This window comes from Anopheles stephensi, chromosome 2 (assembly GCF_013141755.1).
Source record: "Anopheles stephensi strain Indian chromosome 2, UCI_ANSTEP_V1.0, whole genome shotgun sequence".
Lineage (NCBI taxonomy): Eukaryota > Metazoa > Arthropoda > Insecta > Diptera > Culicidae > Anopheles > Anopheles stephensi.
In genome coordinates, this window is record NC_050202.1 from 87,060,984 (window position 1) to 87,083,565 (window position 22,582).

General features: G+C 44.4%; 1 protein-coding gene across 4 annotated transcripts; it reads right to left on the reverse strand.

The window, feature by feature from the left end:
• Positions 1-347: 347 nt before the first annotated feature.
• Positions 348-18,281, reverse strand: LOC118505005. Of its 4 annotated transcripts, none has more exons than XM_036040194.1 (3): positions 18,041-18,281; positions 7,494-7,808; positions 348-1,277 (listed from the first exon to the last, which is right to left on the reverse strand). In XM_036040194.1, the coding sequence occupies exons 2-3, from the start codon at positions 7,757-7,759 to the stop codon at positions 458-460; spliced, it is 1,086 nt and encodes a 361-aa protein (XP_035896087.1). In that variant the 5' UTR covers positions 7,760-7,808; positions 18,041-18,281; the 3' UTR covers positions 348-457. The 4 variants fall into 4 exon arrangements, with proteins under 4 accessions (XP_035896087.1, XP_035896086.1, XP_035896085.1 ...); XM_036040193.1 differs by lacking the exon at positions 18,041-18,281 and adding an exon at positions 12,149-13,391 and having other exon boundaries at positions 7,494-10,915; XM_036040192.1 differs by lacking the exon at positions 18,041-18,281 and adding an exon at positions 12,149-13,391 and having other exon boundaries at positions 7,494-11,124.
• Between the last annotated feature and the right edge of the window lie 4,301 nt (positions 18,282-22,582).

The window sequence follows — 22,582 nt, forward strand, 5'->3', positions numbered from 1 at the left end:
CTAGAAGCTCGTTTTTTGATGCATTTTTTTGGGCGGGAAACAAATTGGATTTCGGAAACACTCTTATGATGCGCCACGATGAGTTGGGACCGAGGCACCAGCTAATTAGGGTGAAGGGTAGATAGGGTTTCCAGTTTTTGTTTTTCGGCGGTGTGCAGCAGCACGAGCCCCAACAGCTGTCCCGGATCGCTGAGGATCGCCAATTTTGCTGTTCAGCTGTCAGCTGAAGGGATGGGATTCGTTGCTTTCACCTGGAGTGGTCGATTATTATTTTTGGGAACTTTCTAAAAGCCCGCGTTCCAGGAAGGCCTCAGAATCGTACACGCAAAGGAATGGTTGAGGCGGTGTAGGCGAATCTTAGGGATTTTACCGTCTAAACGAGGTTTATTCAATATTTTTCGCATCTTTCAACGATTAAAGCAATCACCAACGATGTCATCTACTGTACTGCGAGACTTCAATACTTTTCCCTGCTGGTAACTATGTCCACCCGAATGATCTGACGCGTCTTGGGGCTTGGCGTCCTGTAGCAGAGTGATCGGTAACCTGCCGGGATGTCTGGGTTCTGATCATCCATGCTTTCCTGCCCAACTGCTAGCCGGTCGGCGGAAGCCGGCCCCGATGCAGACTGTCCTCTGCTTGGCTGTCGATCACGTTCCTCGTGCGAATCCATCCTCGTGCCGTCCAGGGGCAATAGCACGTCGGTGGATGTCTTGCTCTCCGTACGCTCCATACTGCTGCAACCTTCCACGTGCTGGAAACAGGTCGCACTACCACCCGTAGCTCCTGTGACGAGCGGACTCTCCGTAATGGAGGACGCCGTCGTACCGAGCAGCTTCTGCTGATGGCGCTGTATCATCTCGAGCGAAATGTTGGAGATGTTGTCCAACAGTAGTGTCGCGAACGTATCCTCCTCGTTCTCGGTAATGATGTTGTACTGCTGGCTTCCCTGCTGCTGATCGTGCTCCGCCGATCCTCCCGGTCCGTCCGCTGCCCGGCGATCCTGCAGCTCGAAGCTTTGGATGAATATCTGAGGGATGAGACCACTGGCGGGGCCCGATGTCCCTACGACACCGGCCGGAACTCCGGACCCATGCCCGGGTGAACATCCAGGCGGTGCGGAGCAGTACCGTCCGAAGTTGCGATACTGCATGCAGAAGTGGGGAAGCTTGTGACGTTCCGAGCGGGATGCGCTTTTCGGTGCCAACGTTTCCGTACCGGGCGGGATGTTCAAATTAACAATCATCAGAGGCGTTTTGGGCCCTTCGGTGTGTTTCCTGCAAATAGCGAGTGGAGAAAAAGAGTGAGTGGAGGCAGGTGAGTAGCAAACTCGAACAAAAAAAAAAGAAGCGGAAGATGATCTTTGAAGCAAATTATGAGTTCACGATAGCATCGGGGCTGCGCCATGAATGATGTTTGATACAGGGCGCGCACCGAATGATCCGGCTCGGTGGAAGAAAAATGTATAAATTAACAGCAAACGATTCACCGCGGCCGCCTTGAAGACGTCTCGAGAGGCGCTTCTACCGGTGGGATTGTGTGTGAACTTCTTCCTCGCCTCGGTTCGCTTCTTGCGCCGGTTGCGAAACGTTCGGAAAACCCCTCCGGGAGGAAGATCAAGAAGAGCGAAAAGATTGGGCTCGTTTCGGAGCGTGTGAAAGCAGCCTCCAACTGTGAGGGTTAAGATGTGTGATGTGTGTGTTTTTTTTTGTGCGCCTTTGGACTTCGTATTCCTGGACTTTTATGAATCAACGGAGTCGTCGGTGTCGCGAAACACCTAACGAGAGGACCCCGGCCGGCGTACGTGCTCGTTTGGTGAAGACATATCAAACTTTATTGGGATCTCTTCAAACTCCGGGAGTGAGAATTAGCTCACGGGCGGCTAATGGGAGTCTTTGGAGGACCGCACCAAGGAGTCCGTCCGCAGCCATTGTCACTTACGTCACAACGGGCCGGGATCTTCGACGCCAGGCTATTTGGAGCAGACGGAAAGCTTCTGCAGCCACCAACGACGTTCATCTCACGGAGGACTCCCGTGTCATCACCAAAATGACTCACGGTGTGCATGTGTGTGTGTGTGTTGATATTTCGCATGCTCCTTCTTCTAATGACATTCGGATTTCGGAACGGGGTTGGCGATTCTGTCGGCCCCAAATTCGCTGATGACAGAAACAATTTACGGTAGGATAAAGCCAAAAAAGGCAGCAAAACATAAACAAAATTGCGCCACCAACTTTGCCGTGGACGATGTCGGTTCGGCAAAACAAAACACGAATATCAAGGGAAATTCCCGTTTAGGCTTTTGCGTTTCGTTTTGTGCTACGACTGCAACCTCATAGGGGGAGTTCGAAGAATGAAGCGCTGGACACACAAGGAATGCAACGGTGTAGTGTGATATTATCGCTCGGCTCGAGAATGTCGGTCAGGAATGTAAGGCAAGTCACAATAATAGACAGCGTATTATTAAAAAGGGCTAAGTTTTGTTTTCGGTGGGACGAATATAGAATCTTATTTCATTGTTTAAAATATTTTCTTCCAATTTTGCATACCTGAACGCTTGTGGTCGGCTAAAGACGCTTGTTATTTGTGTTTTGCAGTGTGCAGAGCTATAAGAACATGATCGTGGATCAGTCCTAATGAGATCAACTTAGAGTGAACTTCTTTGAACTAACTACACAATGGCTAATAGGAGCTGAGGCCTTTCTTTTTAATCTTTAGCGCTATCAACTGTTGAGGACTTATCTTGCCAGTGGCCAGTTCTAAAGGACATAATTTGCTCGAGCAGCAGCTAGATAGCCAGTCCTTTGTACAGACGAAAAGTCCTAATAGAGTATGAGACAGTTAGGACTAGGGATAGGTCTGGTGCACTTTAATCAAGCTTTTATCCGTATCTGGGATCAACTCATCTAAACAAATCTTTAGTTAACTTCAAATCTTACATTGTTACTGATACTACATATTCAAGTCAAGTTCTTGGTGACTCAGTGCTGGATATCTTGACTCTTAATTTAATGATAGCCGTACACTCAGCCAGAAATCATGGATAAGGTCCGATTGAGTTTTGGTAACTTTTTATGTGACAATCCAGTGGCGCTACCAGAAATCTAATCTCCGTTGAAGTTCTAATCAGGATTTGAAGTATGATCTTCTTGAGTAAAAAACCAGGCGTGCAAGTTGCATGAAATGATCGCCGATCAAGGTGCTCTTTGGTGATAATTCGTGAGAAGGCATCCTAATGTCTTTTGACCGTTTTGACCGTAAAAAAACCTGAACTTATCCAGATAAGTAATAGCTGCGTTTCATTTAATATCCCTTTAATATTGTTAGATTCGTGACACGCATTTCTTGAGCTTGAATCTTAAGAAACAAACCCACCTTTCTGTAACGAAACGAGTGTGTGCCTAAAATTACCTCTGACTGACATTTGTTTTGGGGCTATTACGTGGATCTCTGGATTTGTTATCCCATTTCAGTGTTTCAGCTGAGGTTTTTTCAAGAGTACCACCTCCTCGAAACGCAAAACTGCATGCACGCTCACCCAGCCATGATACACGAAAGTGATACAGTTTTTCGTCGTCGATTGTCGCTCGCGGCCCCGTGATCAACCCGCGTGTTATGTTTTTTCTTCATCTCTCCCATCAGGTCACTGTGGTGGAAGATGAATCCTAGCTTCATTAGGCCGCGGTCGATGCGATGCGCCACCGGGTTCGCGTTTGTTTTTTCTTTCTTTCTTCGTCCATCGGTTGCGGTTGATGCGCATGGGACGCGTTCTCGGAATTGTAGAAGTATGTAGAGGGATGCTGGGAACTGGAAACCCTGAAGACGCAACGCAACGGTACACCCGGGTCCTGGCTGGTGGGCTGGGAAGCATAACAGGGCTAACCCCAAACCGACCAGCACGCGAAAATAAGTCGCGAAACTGATGAGTGATGTTACACGGAATTATATCTCGCCGTGGAACCTGGACTGCGACCGCGAGGGGTGTTTAAGCATGTCACTGTGAGTGCAGAGAGCTACACGCAGAGTCGAAAAGGCGAACAGGAAGAAAAAAAAGGAACACACGCAAACTACTATCCCCCCCATGACATACGGGCTCACGGGCAAGACGGCCCAGACGGACCAGGGGGACCCGTTTTTGCGAATCGGATATTGTAGCCACGGTGGTGGAACGTCCGCGTGCGAGTGAGCGAGCGAGCAACGCGTCAGATCTTATTTACATAAATTTTTAATTATATGAATGCGCTATATTGGCTATCAAATTTTGGGAATCAAACGATGCCGCCCCGCTTTCCGTGATGGTTCGCGACTAGGCGCATGAGAAACGAGGCCGCACACAGACGCTCGCAAACACAGCCAAGCATATCGAGTTATAGATATGTTTTGTGCCGGCTTTTTATGTGTGATTATTGTTCTCGCCCAGCCGCACGTCGTCGCGTTGCGTGGCGTTTGAAGCGGTCCTAGACCATCGCGTCAACTTCCTTCCTTCGTTGTGGTGGCTGCTGCTGCTCGGGGCTCGCGGGCGAATGCTCACCCAGACGGCGGCTCCACCATGGTTAAATGGTACGTTCGCTTAGTTTTATTATTTTCCACCCTAACTTTCGGTTTGGCGCAGTGCAAGGCGTTTACCCAAAATTTGGGGAAAAAATGTTAAAAAAAGACGCCTCTGATATGGATATGAAGATGAAGAGGCATCTGTGGCAGCGAACCAGAAGGAACCAGAAGGGGGAAAGCATAGAGGAGATGGGCGAGAAATAAAAGACACCACCCTTTATTTAGCCCGCTTGATTTAGTGTCCGAAATAGATTTGTAGCCCGGCGCATTATGGATCCGACCGGGCTAATAAATTGCAGGAAATGAAGCGAAATTGGATAATATACATACCAACAAAAAAAAAAGCTATGAGCACACAGGCAAAACGAACCACAACAGCAAAAGCTGTGAGAAAACATCCAAAATCAAAGACTTGGCAATCGAAATGATATGGCACCGCGGCTAGAAGATGATACCGCACGCTGCTGGTGCATAGGCCATGGGGCCGGTTGAAGCGTGTACTGGCTAGACCGCGGAATGGTGGGCTAGTTCCGCGGGCTCCTATCAATTTTATGCTCAGTACTAATTAAAGTTCATAGCGACCGATGGCAATGGCTTTGGAGGGTGACTGATCAGCGAAAAGGGAGGATTGCGTGGAGATATATTTTGCAAACTTTTTTGCGAACAGGTAAAAAGGGGACTGGCCACGGCGAGGACATGCAAAGCAAAAGCTCTTGTCGGCAGATGATGCCGATTTGTTGTTTATGATTGACATGGCTTAACATGGCGGGTTGGTGGCCGCTGGCTGAGGTCTTTGTGAGTTGGAGCACTTCAATTAAATCAGCTATTTTCCCGTGATGGGAAACAGTTTATGATTCGGGTTTAAGGAGAGGCTGAAAAGGCTTTGATGAATCCTCATCAAAGTTGAGTTGAGTAATAAAATAAAGATTTGTTTTTTTTTTTGCTACAGGTAGATAGATAATGATGCCTTTTTGCAAAGCTAATAATTGAAATGATTTATTAAACGGTTGAAAAGTGTAATAAAAATAAAATATCAAAGTTTTAAACTCTGAAATATTGATAGTTTCTCGTCTAGACGAGACTAATGAGGGACTCAGAAGTGGATAATGGATGACATAAATAAGATGAGTTTTATCGATGTATTATCTTTGAAAAATGATGCCTTATTGGATGTCCATGGACCACCCAATTTCGATGAATAGATGAAAAATAAAAATATTGCAAAAAGTTTAAGTTAGGATGCGGGAAAAGGCTTGAAGTTGGGAAAAGGCGATCTCTAGATACGTAGATGTTGGACATCAACTTTTTTGGTTGATACTTTGAGAGCATGAAGCTCAAAATAGAATCTCAGAGTTAGCAGGTCATGGAAGTTGGTAAGACGATAGAGTCTTACTTCTGCAAGGCTCTAAACTATTTCGAGAAGTGTAAGCCTACCATTTCTGGCTTCCTGGATCCATCTCTGACTCCTGGAGAAACTCATTGTTCTCAGAAGCAGTACTCAGAGTCCAGTCAGAGTGTTATGGAAGAGATTCATAAAAGCCACCCGTGCTTATTATAAGCCCACATTTTCCCACAGAATTCTCTCTTCCACTCTGAAGTATCTTAATCGCCACTAATGCAATTGGTGGGATCAGCTGATCAGTTTAGTGTGAGCTACTAGAGTTATACTATATTTCTGATGCCATCTTCATTATCTTCGGGTAATTCAAAAGTCCTAGAAAATTATTTATCATTCTTCATTATAATGAGGTCCGGAAACACAATACACCACTATCAACATCTCTCTATCTCTCTATCACTTAAATAGATTAAAGCTACATGAGTGTGCTATTGTTGCCAAAAAACAGCATGTTTTTCAAACGATTTTTGCCAGGCTTTCCTTCCATTTCGCCAGAAATTCCATAAATCAGAACATTGCTTATCTTCGCTGGAACCATCTATCCGGAACCCGGGTCGAGGTCATGTTACTTTCCTTTCCCGTGACTGGGTAGCCTACATCTGATCTAAAGCATGCAACACGAGCATCCATCTTGCTCTTGTTACCAGTTGCATCACCTCAGTTGCTGAACTTTACTATTTCTTTTTTTAATTTTCTGCCTCACCGTTCTTGCGCTCGTAGATCATATCGTACTGGTTGGCTGGAGACACCCGGGCACTCATTTCCAGAACGGACGATAGGAATCTAATCTAATTAATTTAGAGCCCAGTGCGGGATGATTGCTGCAGCCACCAACGGAGCCATCGGGTGGTGCGATGTGTAGAGAATGGTACCATAAATTCAGCCAGTTCGGTGCCATAAACCGATTAGCATAATAATGATAAGTCGAAGGCATTAGGTTATGCAGCCGGCAGCCGGTCACTTCGGTGGTCGTGACACAGCCAAAAGGTGAAACTTTTTTTTTCGTCCAACTGAGGTAGAATCTCAGCTGCTATGCGTACTTGTTACGTTATTGTGTTGAGGAGGTGTCGTATGTATTATAAAAATCGCTTGTTGGGAAATCCATTCCGTAGGTGATTTAATCCAGGAAACGTGCGAAGCAATAGAAGACATTGTAAGGAAGCGTGCGACGAGGACAAAGAACGGTTCGAAAGTCATACGCAGTGAAATGAGATTAATTACCAAGGCGAGCGCAAAGTCCCCGTGACAGGCTGTCACCTCGACCGGCCGGTTGACACATTTTTGGGATCGCTCGTTTCCGTCGGATGTGGTTGCAAAACTTGTTGCAAAACACGGTAGAAACCAAAATTAAAACTAAACAAAACCGAAACACGATTCAAGGACTTGCAAGCGAACCGGGAACTCGGTTAAAGAGGAGAGCTAATAACGAATTATGGACCACCACCAGGTAGAAGGATCAGGGCAAGGATGATGTGAGCAAGGAAAAAAGTGAAGCAAAAATAATTGCAATCGCTCGGTGTAATAGCAGGAACAAAGCATTTACCTCCCACGTGGTGAAAACGGTTGACCCTCGCAATTCGTCCCGGCATCGTCGCCCGTAGGAATGGTGATGATTGTGTGAGCGGAGCTGTTGCCAATGTTGTTGGTGGTGGTGGTGGTTGTGGCGTTGGCGTTGGAGGTGGTGTTGCTGGTGGCAGTGTCCAGGTTCATCAGTTTCCGTGCCGTACATGGTCGTACGATCGGTCCTTCCAGTGGTTCTCTCGGCGGTTGAAGATGGCGCTCGGTCAGTCGCATGCGACGGCACAACATTGTCAGCGAACCCGGTTGTCCCGATGTCTCAGATGTCGTCTCGGGTGTACTGTAGCAGCAGTGGACATGTACGGGGCCGAAGAAAGGGGCAGAAAGAAACCAGTCATGAAGAGAAATGAAATCTGACAGATTAAACGGCACGTTGGGCGGTGGTTGGAGCACGCGGAGTAACATCATAATCGACACAATCGCGAACGTCACTGACATTGGACACCACCCGTCCAGGTGGAACGGCGCACCTGAGCGTCTGGGTGCGTAACAGAATCATCTCGCACACGCTGGCCCGGGAGGTCTATTGGAGTTGTTGCTCTAGATTTGCTCCGCCGTCAATCAATCAATAGGCGGACAAATTTAAAGTTCATCTGCCTCTGGTGCGAGCGTATGGGTTCGGGGTGGATGGGGGCACTGGAGGTTGCAGTGCGTGTGGTACGTCCATCGTCCAAAGTGGATTGTCCGAGTGGCTATGTGTAGTTTGGGGTCGCGTTTCTTCCCGGTACGCGATCAGCTTGAGATGTAAATCAAACTTCAAGCAGTTAGGGTTTAGCCGAAGGACAGCAGCACGATAAGTGGCAATAAGTTTTCAACAGTAGACACCCGGGAAGAAGTTGGGTAATTTAGTTGCTATGGGAATGCTCTATTAGTCTAGGATGCCTCTCATCTAGGTTGTGTTGGCTATAGGACAGTAATGATATTTAGAGGTTGTTTGAGGGTTGTGATGAGAATATTGGCTTTGTCGAAGCCCTTAGGGTGGACCAGTATATCACGCGTAGAATATCGGCTAGCCTAGAGTTAGACTAGTGATTTTACCATTTTTCTACATGGAGTATTCTGAGCTATGATCTGATTGTCGAATATTTGATGAAGATACATTTTGTACAGTTTGAGGCATAATTTCTCAAAACTAATTCCTAAAGAGCTCCTCAGAATTTTAAACAAAATCGTTGATTTCCAATTGCCAAGGATTGATTATTTAGGACTTTCAAAATGCTAATATGTCCCTTATGTTTTCTTGTGCAATTTTTATCGTACTTTTAACTACATCAAACCCTTGTAAAATCATCGGGATTATCAGGCATTGCTCCACAAGAATCACTGAAAAGCTCATCCATAGTGTGGAAACTGCTTTAAAAAACTTCTTTCAATAATATAGTGACTTGAAACTTTCTTAGACCTCCCATCCACAGCAGACTTCCAATTCTAGCCACTGTCATCCAGTCAACAGCCCGCTTGATTCATATGCTGGTCGCGTTCGCTTGACAGCAGCATCGGGCAGCGAAACGGAGCAAGAAAAGCACACGACGAGGATTTCCCTGACCGTGATTTCGTCAACGCTGTCCAAAATAAAAACAACTAAAAAAACAAAAACGCCGTAATCGGGCCTGAGTTGGCTGCAGTTCGGTGGAATTGTCTGTCGATGTCGTCTATTTCCTCGTCCACACGGGACAACACGCTTTTTACGCTAATGTAACTCCCGTACCGGCTGCCGTGTGTGCTGGTGGCGTGTCGGTGCGGAATATAAATTATCAATGATATCAGATTACACATTCATTGTGCTCACATGTTCCCTCTCTTTTTGTGTGTGTATGTGTGTGTTTGTGTTTGCATCTAATGTTGCTTTTGTTGGGTGCTGTCTCTCTATCTCTCTTTGGTGTTCTCTTTCGCTCCGTGCCAAAGCTTTCGGTGTGTTTTGGATTTTCTTTTCTAAATCCTGTGCTGGTTTGTCTGGCTCGGGTACGTATCTTGTGCCTGCCAGTCGATTAAATCCAAGCTGTTTAATGTCGCACGGAGGGGGGGGGGGTGTGAATGAAGGGAGCCACCTCTTCACCCATTATCGCTGGGCTCCCGGACCAGTATCTTAATCTACTGGTGCGAGGCGTGCTTGATCGTGTGTAAAATAAAACGATACGACGCTCGGTGGAGGACGCTGTCGCTGGCTGCTCCAAACTCGTCCAATATGCTACCAGTTGCTACCAGCGCGCCTGTACCGAACCGTCTGCAGTGTCCAGCCGGCCGATGGTGACATTTATGTGGACCCGTACGCGAGGTGCGTTGTTATTTGTTTCTTGGGCCTTTCGCTGCTCGCTGTGCCGTGGCTGTGGCTGTGGCTATTTGGTGGATCAAATTAACTTGTACTAGGCCGTGTGGAAAGGTTGAATTATTGTTCGGGATCGCTCCGAACGCTCTCGTTTAGTGAGGTTAGGGAGGAAAATTATGGCCCAAGGTTTGGTTCTACATCACCCGGCAGGATTACGTACGCGACTGGGAATGGAGATGAATTTCGCTGATTGCATTGGAATTAGAAGCTGTCGACGGGGAGAAAGTGAGAACGAACGCTTATTCGATCATTTCAATTTAAAAATAGAAAATAGCTTTTCCAAAGTGCCTGCGAGTCCTCTTTCTAGGTCACTTTCTATTTGCTTGTGTTTCAATTGGAAGCATTGAAAAAAAAAAATATAACGCCGAAGGGTACAACGTCTGGCGAGCATGCATTTCCAATCCCGCCAACTCCTGATGCGCACATTGAAATGAATCCTCCTGAAAGGAAAACCCCCGGGACGCTACAGGCTGGCGTCTAATTCCCGCTGTGCTACGGTTGAGCTGATTCCTATGAAAAGCTGGACAACGACTGACGTCGAAAAAAAGGAGGAGAAAAGAGTATAAAATCCACAAAGGATGAGCGAAGGATACGATTGAAGTGGACCGCGCCACCAGCATCTTCGTCCCGTCGACAAAAAAGCGGGTGGAAAATGTAATGTAAAGTAACTGCTTTTCGAATTCCGATTTGCAAGTGGCCGTATTGTCCAGGGAGAAATCACATTACGCTAATGGAGTGCAAAATGTACAAAAATCGCGCGAGCGCTTTCCTAGCACGGCGTATCCTTTCTGTGTGCCGTGGAAACTTGAAACGAAGCAAAATTGAATAAAGTAATCGAACTTGGTCTTTGATCATTTCGTGCGTTCTCGAGTGCCTCGACGCTTTCCTTCCTAGACTCACCTGGCGTGAGGATTCTTTTTGTTTTGTGTGTGTCAACGCTGCAAACATTGCGATGATTGCGATGAGCGCAGAGAATACGAACCCCGCAGGGGACAGAACTCGTCTCACTTTCCACTGACAGCATAAATCGTCCCGGTGCGCGGTGGATGGATAATGTGGAGCTTATTAAGGAGGGAACAGACAAAGCGAAACGGGTGAAACATAATCCTAGGCCAGCCCGGGAGCGGCAGTCCAATTGTTGCTCATCAATCTGTCACTGGGCTTAATCGATGGGAATTTTCGAGCGCTCGGCTGTCTCGCTCACTGCTTATTATTTAATCTCGTGTGCGTGCTTGAGTAGCCGTGGTTCGGTTCGGGGCGATATATTATGCTGCAGAAGTGGTAATTAAAAATATCCTTTTTTCAAGCCCTCTTCAAAATTGAGCATGTAGAAGTATAATTGGAGATTAAAACAAATGCCTTACATGGTTTTGATTCATATAAGAGGGAACTTTGCAGTCATATAATGGAATCTTATATGCTATCTTATATTAAATAGCATATTGTGCTATTTAGCAAGTAGCTGTGAATTGAGAAAATTCTTATTAAAAAATATATTTTCGAATTATTTTCTCTTTCACCCTATTCGTATCTGTATGATAGGGTTTAATATTGTTAACTTACAATCCAATGACATTTTGCAATTTTTCAATTGGGCAGGATTGAACCAAACGCTCCGAAGAACCTCCAAAGCTGATTGCAATGTTTCACAGCTGAGTTGCGAATTTCTCCTTACTGAATGCAACATTTCATTGTATGATTGCCACTTTCCACAACATTATTGTAATATTCCTTTATCTAGTTGAAACATTCCACAAAATTATTAAAACAGTCGCGTTTGCCAATCTCTTCTCCCTGTATGCAATATTCCATTATATGATTTCAAAGCTTCATAGCGGACTTGAAATATTCAATCCTGAGTCATTAAAACATTCCATCACATAGATTGAAACCCTGTAGAATTTAAGGAAAATGTCTGCTTGATCCCAATCTTTAAATACATTTTTCCAAAAATATCTTTAACCAGAAAAATTTTAGAATAAAGAGAGCAAAATAGATTCGGTAAGCGATTCTGTACATTCCAGGTTTGGTCCATTATCCTTGCCGCGTCGATTCGGTTCCATCCATCTCGGCAAATGTGCCGCACAATAAGGACACTCTTCGGCGATGTGTGCAGAACACATTTTTTCCAAAATTCTCCCGAAGTGCTTCCCATGGTTCTCATGTTTTTCCTCATTTACTTTTCAACTGTTTTCCTTCTTCCTTTTCCTTCGCGTTTCATTCTACACACTGTCTATCCTGCAAACTGTCTACAAATCTATGATTGTTTCGTGTTTCTTCTCCTTACCACGTACCGTGTTTCTGTGCCTCTTCTTCCACAGCTTTGGTTGCTTGCTTGCTCTATCGAATCTATCGGTTTGCGTTGCGTTGCTGTGCTAATGTGTTTTTATGCTTTCCTTCTCTTCCTTTTTTTTACGATTATTCGCATTTATCTCGCCTTTCGCTCTGTTTAATCTGTCCGCTTCACGTACATTTTCTTCACCGTTCACCGTTCCACGCTTTTCCACGTCCACGTTGATGTGTGTTTTTAATTTTCTTCTGCCTGCTTCGTTTGTCTTTTGCCGATTTTGCTTTGAAATTTTATTTATGTTCTACTGCCAGCTTTTACGACTATGGTCCAAAAGCGGAAGGTCAGGGTTGCGGCGGAGCTGCACGTCCTGCCGCGCTAGCAATAAGAGCCATGCCATTGCCGGGGAAAAGGATCACGCAGGATCAGATTCCATCGAAGCTACACAAGGCTCGAGCGAACGATAAGAAGCGACGGGAAGAGAAACGAGGAACAAAAAATGCGTAAAACACATTGCGAAGCTTATTTGTGATGAGTGTGTGCGTGTGTGTGTTTGCTAGACATAAAGCTTGAAAGTTGTGGGTGTTGTTTCGTAAAGTGCTGCTTTTCGTGCAGGATGCAGAAGGATAATCGAAGCGGAATCGAAAAATAATTTAAAAAAAAGTAAAGAAGAACAACGGAACGAAACCGAGCGGGTCCGAGCGAAACGGAGATAAGATTGTACGGCTCGAAAATCGTGGGAGGTGGAAGGGAAATGGAAAAAAAAACAGAACAAAAGAAGGGCAAAATAATAATAAATATAGTTTTCTACTTCTTTTGCCGAACGTCCTGTCAACGGTGGCGTAGCTATTGTTGCCCTGGCTTGAACGCGTGATTGTGATTTAGTGAATTCCGTTGCCGGCGTGTCGGGAAGGGAGGACATTTCATTGCAATGTTAATGCAGGGAAACGTAGATATTTTGTAAACTTTCCATTAATTTAAAAAAATAGTTACTAACATTTCATAAAATTTGGAGCATTTAATATGGCAAATTGGACAGTATTTAAAGTCGCCGAAGCAGATAAATTAAGCGATAGACACAATTCTGCAATTTTTATTTTTAGGTATTCTCGTGTTGCAAAATATAGGGCAAATAATTTGAAATTGCTAAATTTTTGCTAAAATAATTTATTTTTAGTGAAATAATCGCTCTTGAACAATCTGTTTGGCGAAAATTATGCTCATTTTGTTATATCAAATAGACTCATTTTACCATTTATTTTTAAATGATTTCTATCTTTCTCGTACTGAAAAATTGTTGTACAAAATCACAATGTACAGTTACATGAAGTCCGAATAAGCTGCTGCAGCATCTCGAACCATGCAAGTCATTAAGATTGTTATTTCGAATCATAAATTTATGCTCACAGCTTGCAGCACACTACACACTGCCTTGGTATTTATCTTCTTTCCTATTCCTTGAAGCTACTCATTCTCCTAGGAGGGCAGAAAGAGGAACAGCGAAAAAACAGAGAGGAAGAATAAGTTTAATGTGCTATTGCAACGAATCCATTCGTACGGTGATGGCACGGCAGCTGGGAATGGGCAAAATTCTTGGAAACAAGCAACACATTGTTGATGGCACACCGAGAAGCAAGCAAGGCAACGAACACAGGCAAGACGGATGGAGAGAGAGAGAGAGAAGGAATGAGTCGGCACAGCATAAATGACAATCGAAGCTGTGGAAGAAAGTGGTCTGTGAAACGGAGAACGAGCGAAAGAGTAGAGAACGCTTAGTTCGATCTTTATGCTCTCCCGAAAAATGTGCTGTGCTGCACATGGCGATCATAGAACAAACATCAGGCCCGTTGTAGTGGTGTTCAAGCAACAAGAAGCAGAAGCGCACAGGCAAAGCATAAAAGAAACTAGGAAGAAAAAACGCACATGAAATAGAGCAAACGGGGAGGACAAAAAACAAGAAGAAATAATCTAAAAATGGCATTAACAAAGAGGAGATAAATTAATGCATGAAAGAGAGAGAGAGAGAGAGACAGAGAGAGAAAGAGAGAGAGAGAGAGAGTGAAGGAATCGTGGAATATTGGCAGGAACAAACAGTAGGGAAAGCTTTTCCAGCGCTTTGTGAAAGTAGAAAACTGACATTTGATATATGAGTGGCTGTGTGTATGGGCGAAGCAAATTTGAAAAATATCCTTTACTAGAAACTGACTGTGATGTATGGGCTTTCGTGTTGTTTCAATTTTTTGTAAAGGGAAGTGTAGTTGTAAGATTCGCAAAAATTATTGCAAACACTGGAAACAGGATAAGCACAATAGGCAAGCTGAAGCTGATTTGCGAAACTGATCCTCGCCGTTAATCATTATTGAGCTCAGCTTCATGCTCGGTTGATCGATCTCGTGGATCATTATTTGCACAGGAACGCATCGCGTCTGTTTGCCACAGCGCGTCGATCCGAAGGACAGGAAATGCTCGGGAAAAAGGATCCAAATCCATCAATGTAAGCCAAACAAACGGCTCATCACCCACCAGGGAAAGGAACGAGATGGAAACCCCCGAAATAGATTTCAATAGAACAAGAGCAACAAATCAAACAGCAACATCGTATGCAGTGCAGTTTGCGATAGAAAAAACCTGAACTTTCTCACGGTTTGGGTTTTTTTTTGTTGGCAGAACAGGGAAAAGTCATTTCACTGTGACAGAAGGATTTTTTTTCCATCTTCCTCCACTTCGCGCTACGCACTCGATCTTGTTGTGCAGGTGCGAAACAATGGCAACAGACGATCGGCATCCGATGCACTTGAGCGATGCACATCCTGTACGGGATGCGTTGGGTTTTCGTTAAATGTCACGCTCGCCCTTTGTGTCAAGGTGAGAAAGGGGCAGTGACGGACGGATGGCTAGTGAGGCAGTGGGACAGGCTCAGGCTGGTTTTGGCAATCTGCACTGCCAACCGTCCGTGATTGATGAGGTGGTATTGTTTTCGAAGGTGGAGTTCGGTTCTTCTCTGCTACATATGCTTCTTTGAAATGCTCGTAAAGTAGGAAGTGTTATTCTTCGTCTAGGTTCAAATTACTGGAAATTGCTTTGTCAGACTATTTTCCTAGCAAAATATATTTGCTTAATTTAAAAAAAAAACTACTTCGTTCGTGAATGATTTATGTTAAAATAGCTAAAATAATCGAATAAATTGAATAAGCTTGCTGAAGTAGCCTATTCTTTAAGGTTTAAGCAGACGCGCCTAGATGTATGCAATTTGAAACACTTAAAAAAATTTAAACGATTAAGTGCAGTAAAGATGACATTTTTTATTTTTTTATTTATATTCTAAGGAATTCTTGAAGCTACACAAGAATCAAAAATAACATAACCGAAATAAATTGTATTGCATCGAGACCATGTCTCGCTGGAAAATAGCCATAAAACATAATTACCAGTGCCATTTACGTTGACGATAAATTAAACGAAACTGTCTCGAAGCTCGAAAAACTTCTTAAATTATCACGCAAGCAGCATTCGAGTGCCATAACTCATCCTGCAAACAATAATGGCCAATTGAGCTACATAAAAGTCAATTAGAAGCACCACCGGGGGTTCATGATTTTGCATGAGCGAATGCAACCGTCCACGATGTTTCCCATGTGTATCCTTGACGAATTTCATATGAAAAGAACTCATTTCAGTGTTGTGTGTTCCAGACTAAGGAGGATCATCATACGCCCAGGAACCACAAAAGAGGGACCACCTGTAATCGGGTCCCTGGTGGGGAAATGAGCAAATCGTACCTTTTTTCCTTGTGTGAGTATTCATTCGTAACGGAATCATACGTTCCCGTTGATCCGTTTTGGAATTTACGCTACATCATCATCTTCTCCACATCAAACATCATTGATGTCGGTACCACGCGACCCTCGCTCACTCTATTATCCCAGGACCAGGTAGCGTTATCCACACCGGAAGCACTGCAAGATTCGGGGTTTCTCTTTCGCGGGAGTGCTTTTCAAGTATTGAGGTGTTCCGTTTTCCGGGCAAAGTGTGAAAAGTTTACCGTTACCAACACACACACACACATACTGGAGTAGCAAGCAGGAATTATTCCTTCAAATATTAATATCCGTATCGGGTGAATCGGCTTCAGGTGGGAAATAAAAATCACTGTTACCGTAAACGGGCTCCTAACGATTGTTCGGGTCGGGCACGGATGGGGAATGTTCTTGCACGGGACTTCTGACGCAAGCAAGAAATAGGGTCGCTGGGTTTGGAGAGGTTGGGCCCGTTCTTTTGGTTCGGTTTGTTCCTCCTCTCCGGGGGAAAACAGGTCCCGGTTGCGCTTTCTTCGCGCTTACGAAAGGGATTAAATATCGCTTTCTGGGACGCCCTCCGAAGGTGTCGCGTGTGCTCGATATTTGCTCACTTTTGGGTTGGTTGAAGATTGGTTCGCGGCCAGTTCTGACTCGCTGAGGGGTGAGGGAAGAATTTGGTGTGAGGGGTTTTAAAGGAGAATGTGGGAAAACGTTGGTTGCAATGACATTCTTCGCACTGGGAATCTTAACTTGAAGAATTGAAAAAAGTCCGAGTTTGAGTGGAAAAATTGATAGAATTTCTAGTAGAATATAAGTTTTTGAATATATTCGATAAAATAAACTCTATCAATATTCCATCATGAATTTGAAAAGGCCTTCAAAACGTTGATATTGATGCAATAATGTTTAGTTGATGCAATAATGTTAGCTAGCCATCAAGTACGCCTGAAGGTATGCAATTCTATTCTGTTCGATTTCTTTGTCCAAGTGTCGAATTGAAAAGGAGTAATAGACTTATTAGAGTTATTTCTTCTGACCAAATAGTAGATATTCTTCTTAGTTTATCTATTAGCGACAAAAGTTGCTCAATCTTCAGCTTTAAGCCAGATCAGTATCTAATAACAAGCCGTCGATACTACTTATTCCTGTCACTTGTTCCTAGCAACTCACTAAAGCACTCACTTGCTTGTCTTGGGACTACTCCAACCAACACACACACACACACACAAACAGTATGCCACTTTACCAGTTCGCCAGTTTACATAGCAAAGTTAAGCAACGTCCGAAGTTTAAAACCGAACCAAATATTCTGCCCGTCTCTCGTTGCGCTCACTTCATTAATATTTGATCATAATTATGGACGAAGCTTTTAAGATTCAATTCGGTTGATTATTTTTCATCCATCTCGCATACCACAATGTACACCCACCTTCCTCCAACTCCCTGAGAGCCTATCAGTATCACGATGCAAACAACTAAAAAAAAGCTAAGCGAAACACTTCGAACGATCATTGAACGCGACCGAATGGCGCGAGGGAAGCAAACGATTTTCAAAACAATTTATCCACCCGCCACCCACTTTGGTCGCGAACTTCTTTCGGTCGGTCGTTCGATGGCGAGCGTGCTGAAAGATACGCTTACTTTCCATGCCGCAAAACACTGTTGCTTTCGTTTGTTTCTTCCGAAACGGACAGCAGTAGCAGTACGGTAGGGCGGTTGATTAAAAATTTACCTTCTAATTTGCGCTACGAGACCAATGACTTTCCGGTGGAATTTCGTCCAAAGATTTTCCCGGTTGGCACGTGTATCGAGAGCGCGCGGGTGTAGCCAAGACTTTCGTCACTTGGTTGCTTTTTTGCTGCTCCGTCTCCTTCAAGAATTTCTCCCAAGGCGGCTAATTTGGAAGCGACTTGAAAGCATTTTTGAGCAGACGCTAATTAAATCTCATGGTATCAATTTGTTTTTGTAATGATGCTATAACGGGCGTACCGCAAAATAAAGACGCGAAATGGTTCTCAGGAGACAGCTTTATCTTTCGCCAACCCTTGAGAAGCGATAGTCGCTTTCCAACCACAACCATAAGGACGAGTTCGATTACTTGCCTTCGAGTTTCCCCAACGACGAGTACAATCGGATTGAGGCGCAAAGTTTATCAACGAGGCATTTTCGGCTCAACAGCAACACGGCTGCGAAAATCAACACCAAATCGACTGCACTTCACAACCACTCCACGCGCACTCACACACACACACACAACCAGACACAAACGCACCCTCACACCCTAGGCTCGATGTTCGTCGTGGCGTCGTGGCGCACGGTTCCGGCGGCGGATCATAACTGTGCAGTCGCGACGATTGGGCTTATGGTTTTATGGCTCTAAATGGTGTTATACTCGACAGCCACTTTGGTGGCGCGCGCGACTGGAGTGAGACGGCTTGGAACGATAAAGTTATTTTCACGCTGATTTCCGCGAGTTTTCACCTCCGGTAGCACGGCCACCTGGGCCACCTCCATCTCCCAGGTTTCGGTGTTCGGCGCGCTTTCGGCGCTGCGAAAACAATCGGTTCAATTCACCCTGCTTATTGGCCCTACGGGGGTTAGGCGGTACGGGCGGTGTACAGACCGGAGCTGGGGAGGGTGATGAGAACCCGAAGCCCTATAGCAACGAGTGACGCACGCGACTGGCACCGTCTCTCGCCCGAATGTGTGCTCGATTGGAAGGAATCGTTGGGAAATTATCCTTTCATGCATAATCAATTGAACGAGCGCAGGACGGTGGCGTTATGCTGGTGTGAAGTCGTCCGGTGGTTTTGGTCACGAACTTTATGCATGCATCGGGGATTTCGGGGACAGCAAAAGTTGCACATCTGCGTGAATGCGGACGAGAGTTATGCGAATCATTAAGGTGTGATGAGGTGCGAAAGTGAGCGAGAGCAAAAAACATAAATGGCAAGTGAAAATCAATTATCGTTAGTTAAAATTACTTGGCCACTTGCTAAGGTTAGCAAAGTCCGCAATTGGTGTTTAAAGTTTGAAGTAATTATTTATTCATGTCTTAATGGAAGTTTAAGTGTTGGAAACGATTGCTGTTGGGAGGAGTTTGGCGGATAGCTTTTATAAACGCAAGATATTATCCATTTTAGTTTCAATAAACGGTTTATTATTGAATCGAAGGAATCGTCAGGATAATTTCAAGCATTTATGAGGAAAAAACCTTAAAATATGCTTAGCAAAGCATTCATCTTTTATCTCAATATAATTTTAGCGAGAAGAGTACAACATGCTGCTCAATTATGTTTTGAAATGCAGATTGCATGCTTTAGTATCTCAATTCGGGAATGCGCCTAAAAGTATGCTATTCCTACTTCATTTAGTTTTTTCAAAGCCTGCTGTTCCCGAAGCAAATCGATGCTCCTCTTTAATCTCGTTGGAAACAAATTTCCCTTGAAATGCAGCCAACTACACTTAAACACACCCAACACACACACACACCAACACGATTACTATAATGAAGCATTCTGAAGCCCTTTCCTTCATGTGTAATATCGTTCAACGCATTTGGCAACAGCACGCAAAAATGGCTGATTTTCCTGCGTGTTGGAATGTTGCCGAAGCATACATAGCTCAACCGTAGCTTACTTCCTGTTCTAGGCTAAGAAGGGTGAACCTTCCCAAGCGTTTCCCATCGGCTCGAAACTGAAATGTGCCAACGAGCCGTCATTAAAAATGAAGAGTATCGATTGGGCTTCCGGTTGGCACGTTTCACTGCATAAGCCTTTTACTACCACTAATGCCACTGTTGCTGCTGTTCCGGCCTCTGTGTTGCGACATGTTTCGATGCTGACCCCGAGCGCACCATCACCAACACAACGATCGATGCGATGAATGAGCCAGAGCTTTGCGAAGCAATCGGTTTAAAAATATACGCCACACTGTTTTCAACGCCCGTTTTGTTTTGCTTTGTGTGGGTGATTTGCCAACGTATTCCTTGCGAAACAAAAAAAAAAGGAAAGTGTTGCTGAGCGCTGTCGGTCACAGAACAACAAGCAACAACACCCGTGCAGATCGATCGGCGAAGGGTGTAAAATTAAATTTCGAAAAATAGGCTAACCGATGGAAACGGGTTGATTTGTTTGGCAACAGGAAGGAATTTAAAATAAAAAGAAAATAACAGGAAATGCACGCATGAATGGACGACGGTCCGAAGGCCCTTCCTGTGTAAGATATGCGTGGAGGATGTGCGGACGGGTCAGGGTCTGAGCAATGGAAGTAAAGCGTTCGCTCTCGATGATTGAATCATGATTGGGGTTGTCTGCTACTATGTATTTGATTTGCTAAGTGGGTCAGAACTGTCACCCGGGGGGCCAAGTTAATAGGCCAAACAATATGGCGCCATAATGTATGCAAAATGTAGCAAAAATTGAACTTAAAGTAATGTGCGACTGAAACAATTTAGAGGAAACAAATTCATCCAGCAATCAAACAGGATAGAAACATAAACAATTTTGATTAAAATCGTAAACATACTCGAGGTCTAATTTAAAAAAAAAACAAACGGATAAATTTCCTGTTGACACTGCACCTGCCCGGAATGGACGCAATAAAAACCAAACCGACCGTTTATTGGCAAGGGTGACATTTTATTTTAAATCCACCTCACTCAAGGTAAGGACACTGGCTGATCTACCTGTTGCCCTTCACGAGTGCATATATCTTCAAGTCGCAAAAAAAAAACCCACGAGCAAGATATTTATGACGAGTATTTCCCGCTTTTATTGCGGTTATCGCAAAATTTCCACCCTTCAGCTAGATCATAACTCTCGATGGAAGAAGGGCTTCAACTCCGTTTTCCCGCCACACGGCGAACGGATACGGAAATTGGTTCTCGTGGGTCGGATTAATGTACGCACCATGTACGGAATGTCGGTGGGGGCAGATTTGTAGGAAATGGGATTTAATAAAAATTGCCCAGTTTCGATTTATGCCTACTATACGGCGTGTGCGTCTGTCTGTGTGACTTTATTTGTAGCAATGACTTTGTTATGACGGCATGTGTAGGTAGGTTGGTTGGTTGTGGTGTAAGAAAATATATTAAAAATATCAATAAGCCTTCGGTGAATCTGGACAACGTTTATGGCTCGTGTATGGTTCGGTGGCGCTGATTGATGCATAAAAGTGTTACTATTTATTGCCCACCGCCACAGTAAAGGGGGATTGGTCTGAGTGACTTTGATGTGCCCGTGTGTACGGAGAATGGGTAATTCCAGCGTTTAGGCGGGCTTACATGCAGTTTGACGGGATAAAACGGATGAGAATAAAACATTTGTAGCATTACATTTGTGACACGATTGTTATTGATCCGATCGGAGTTTACGCGATGCACTATTTACACAAAGAGCAATTTGGGGGCTTTGGAATAAAAAATGGTTCCATCAATTTAGTCTTCAACTTCTTTCTGTTTGGTTTTTAGGTGGCCCTGGGCGTTCGTGACTTGAAGTATCCAATTTGGGGCCACTGTCCAGGCAGGTTATGAACCCAGATAGGACAGACAATCTCACCTTTCTGAAAAGTAGAATAACTCTTGAAGATGAGATGAAAACGTCCAAATAGGTTTTTTTTAAATTAATAAAATAGCAGTTTAAATGAAATTACTACAAAGGAACGCCTCAATGTATGCAATTTTAAAGCATTTCGTATTTTTGTTATATTGCAAAACACATTTAAGGCCCCGTTCATACAAAAGCTTAACCTTGGTCAATTACAGCTCATTTAACGAGCCTTTCCAACAAGCTTTCATGTGTAGAAGACTGATAGCGTATAATCCCAGCTCTCATGGCGTTATTACAAATAGCTGCTGGGCAATCATAGCTTCCCCACACTGTACATGTGTATCGCCGCGTATCACCACATTCCCGTACCGATAGCGAAAAGGAAAACAAATCGTGTGAAACTTCAACGGCACTCGTATACCTTCCGGTGGTTTGAGGTGGATTAAATCTGTCTCGGTTATGAGGTTTGGTTGGTTTGATTCGGGCAGTGGATAAATGGTCCGTACCACCGTTCTACTTCGTGTGCACAGTGATTTAATAGGCATCAACGTTTAAAAGGCTTACCCATTGGGTAAAGTCACGCAATGCGCGCTCCGATGAAACTAGGAATGGACTTTCGACACGCAACCTCCGCTGTCTGTGTTGAGGTTAAGACTTGGGTAAATTCCTTCGCTCGAAAATGTGTGTTGGAAAGTTTTTCGTTTATCTAGCGAGCAGCCTGGAGGAGCTCTAGCTCGGAGCGCACACGGTGAAGAGTTGTTACCCGTTTAAACAACAATTATAGCGCCCACTTCGAACGCGGGGGGAAAAAGTTAGGCGAAGAATTACAGAAAAAGAAGGTGTATTTGCGTGCCAAACGAGGCAGCTTATCGTCTGAGTTGGGGCGTTTGTTTAAGTTTAAATCATAACGAATTATCGCGGCACGTTAACTGCAATTGCAGGTGCATAATGACTTTGCTGCTCATTTCAACTGCAGTTGGTTGCGCAACGGTTCGTGCTGTTAGTTATGTAAACCGTGCAAGAATTCATGAGCACCTAACGCGTGTCAGAATGCATTTTTTCCCCTTTAAATGATGAAGAGTTTGCCTTAGATTT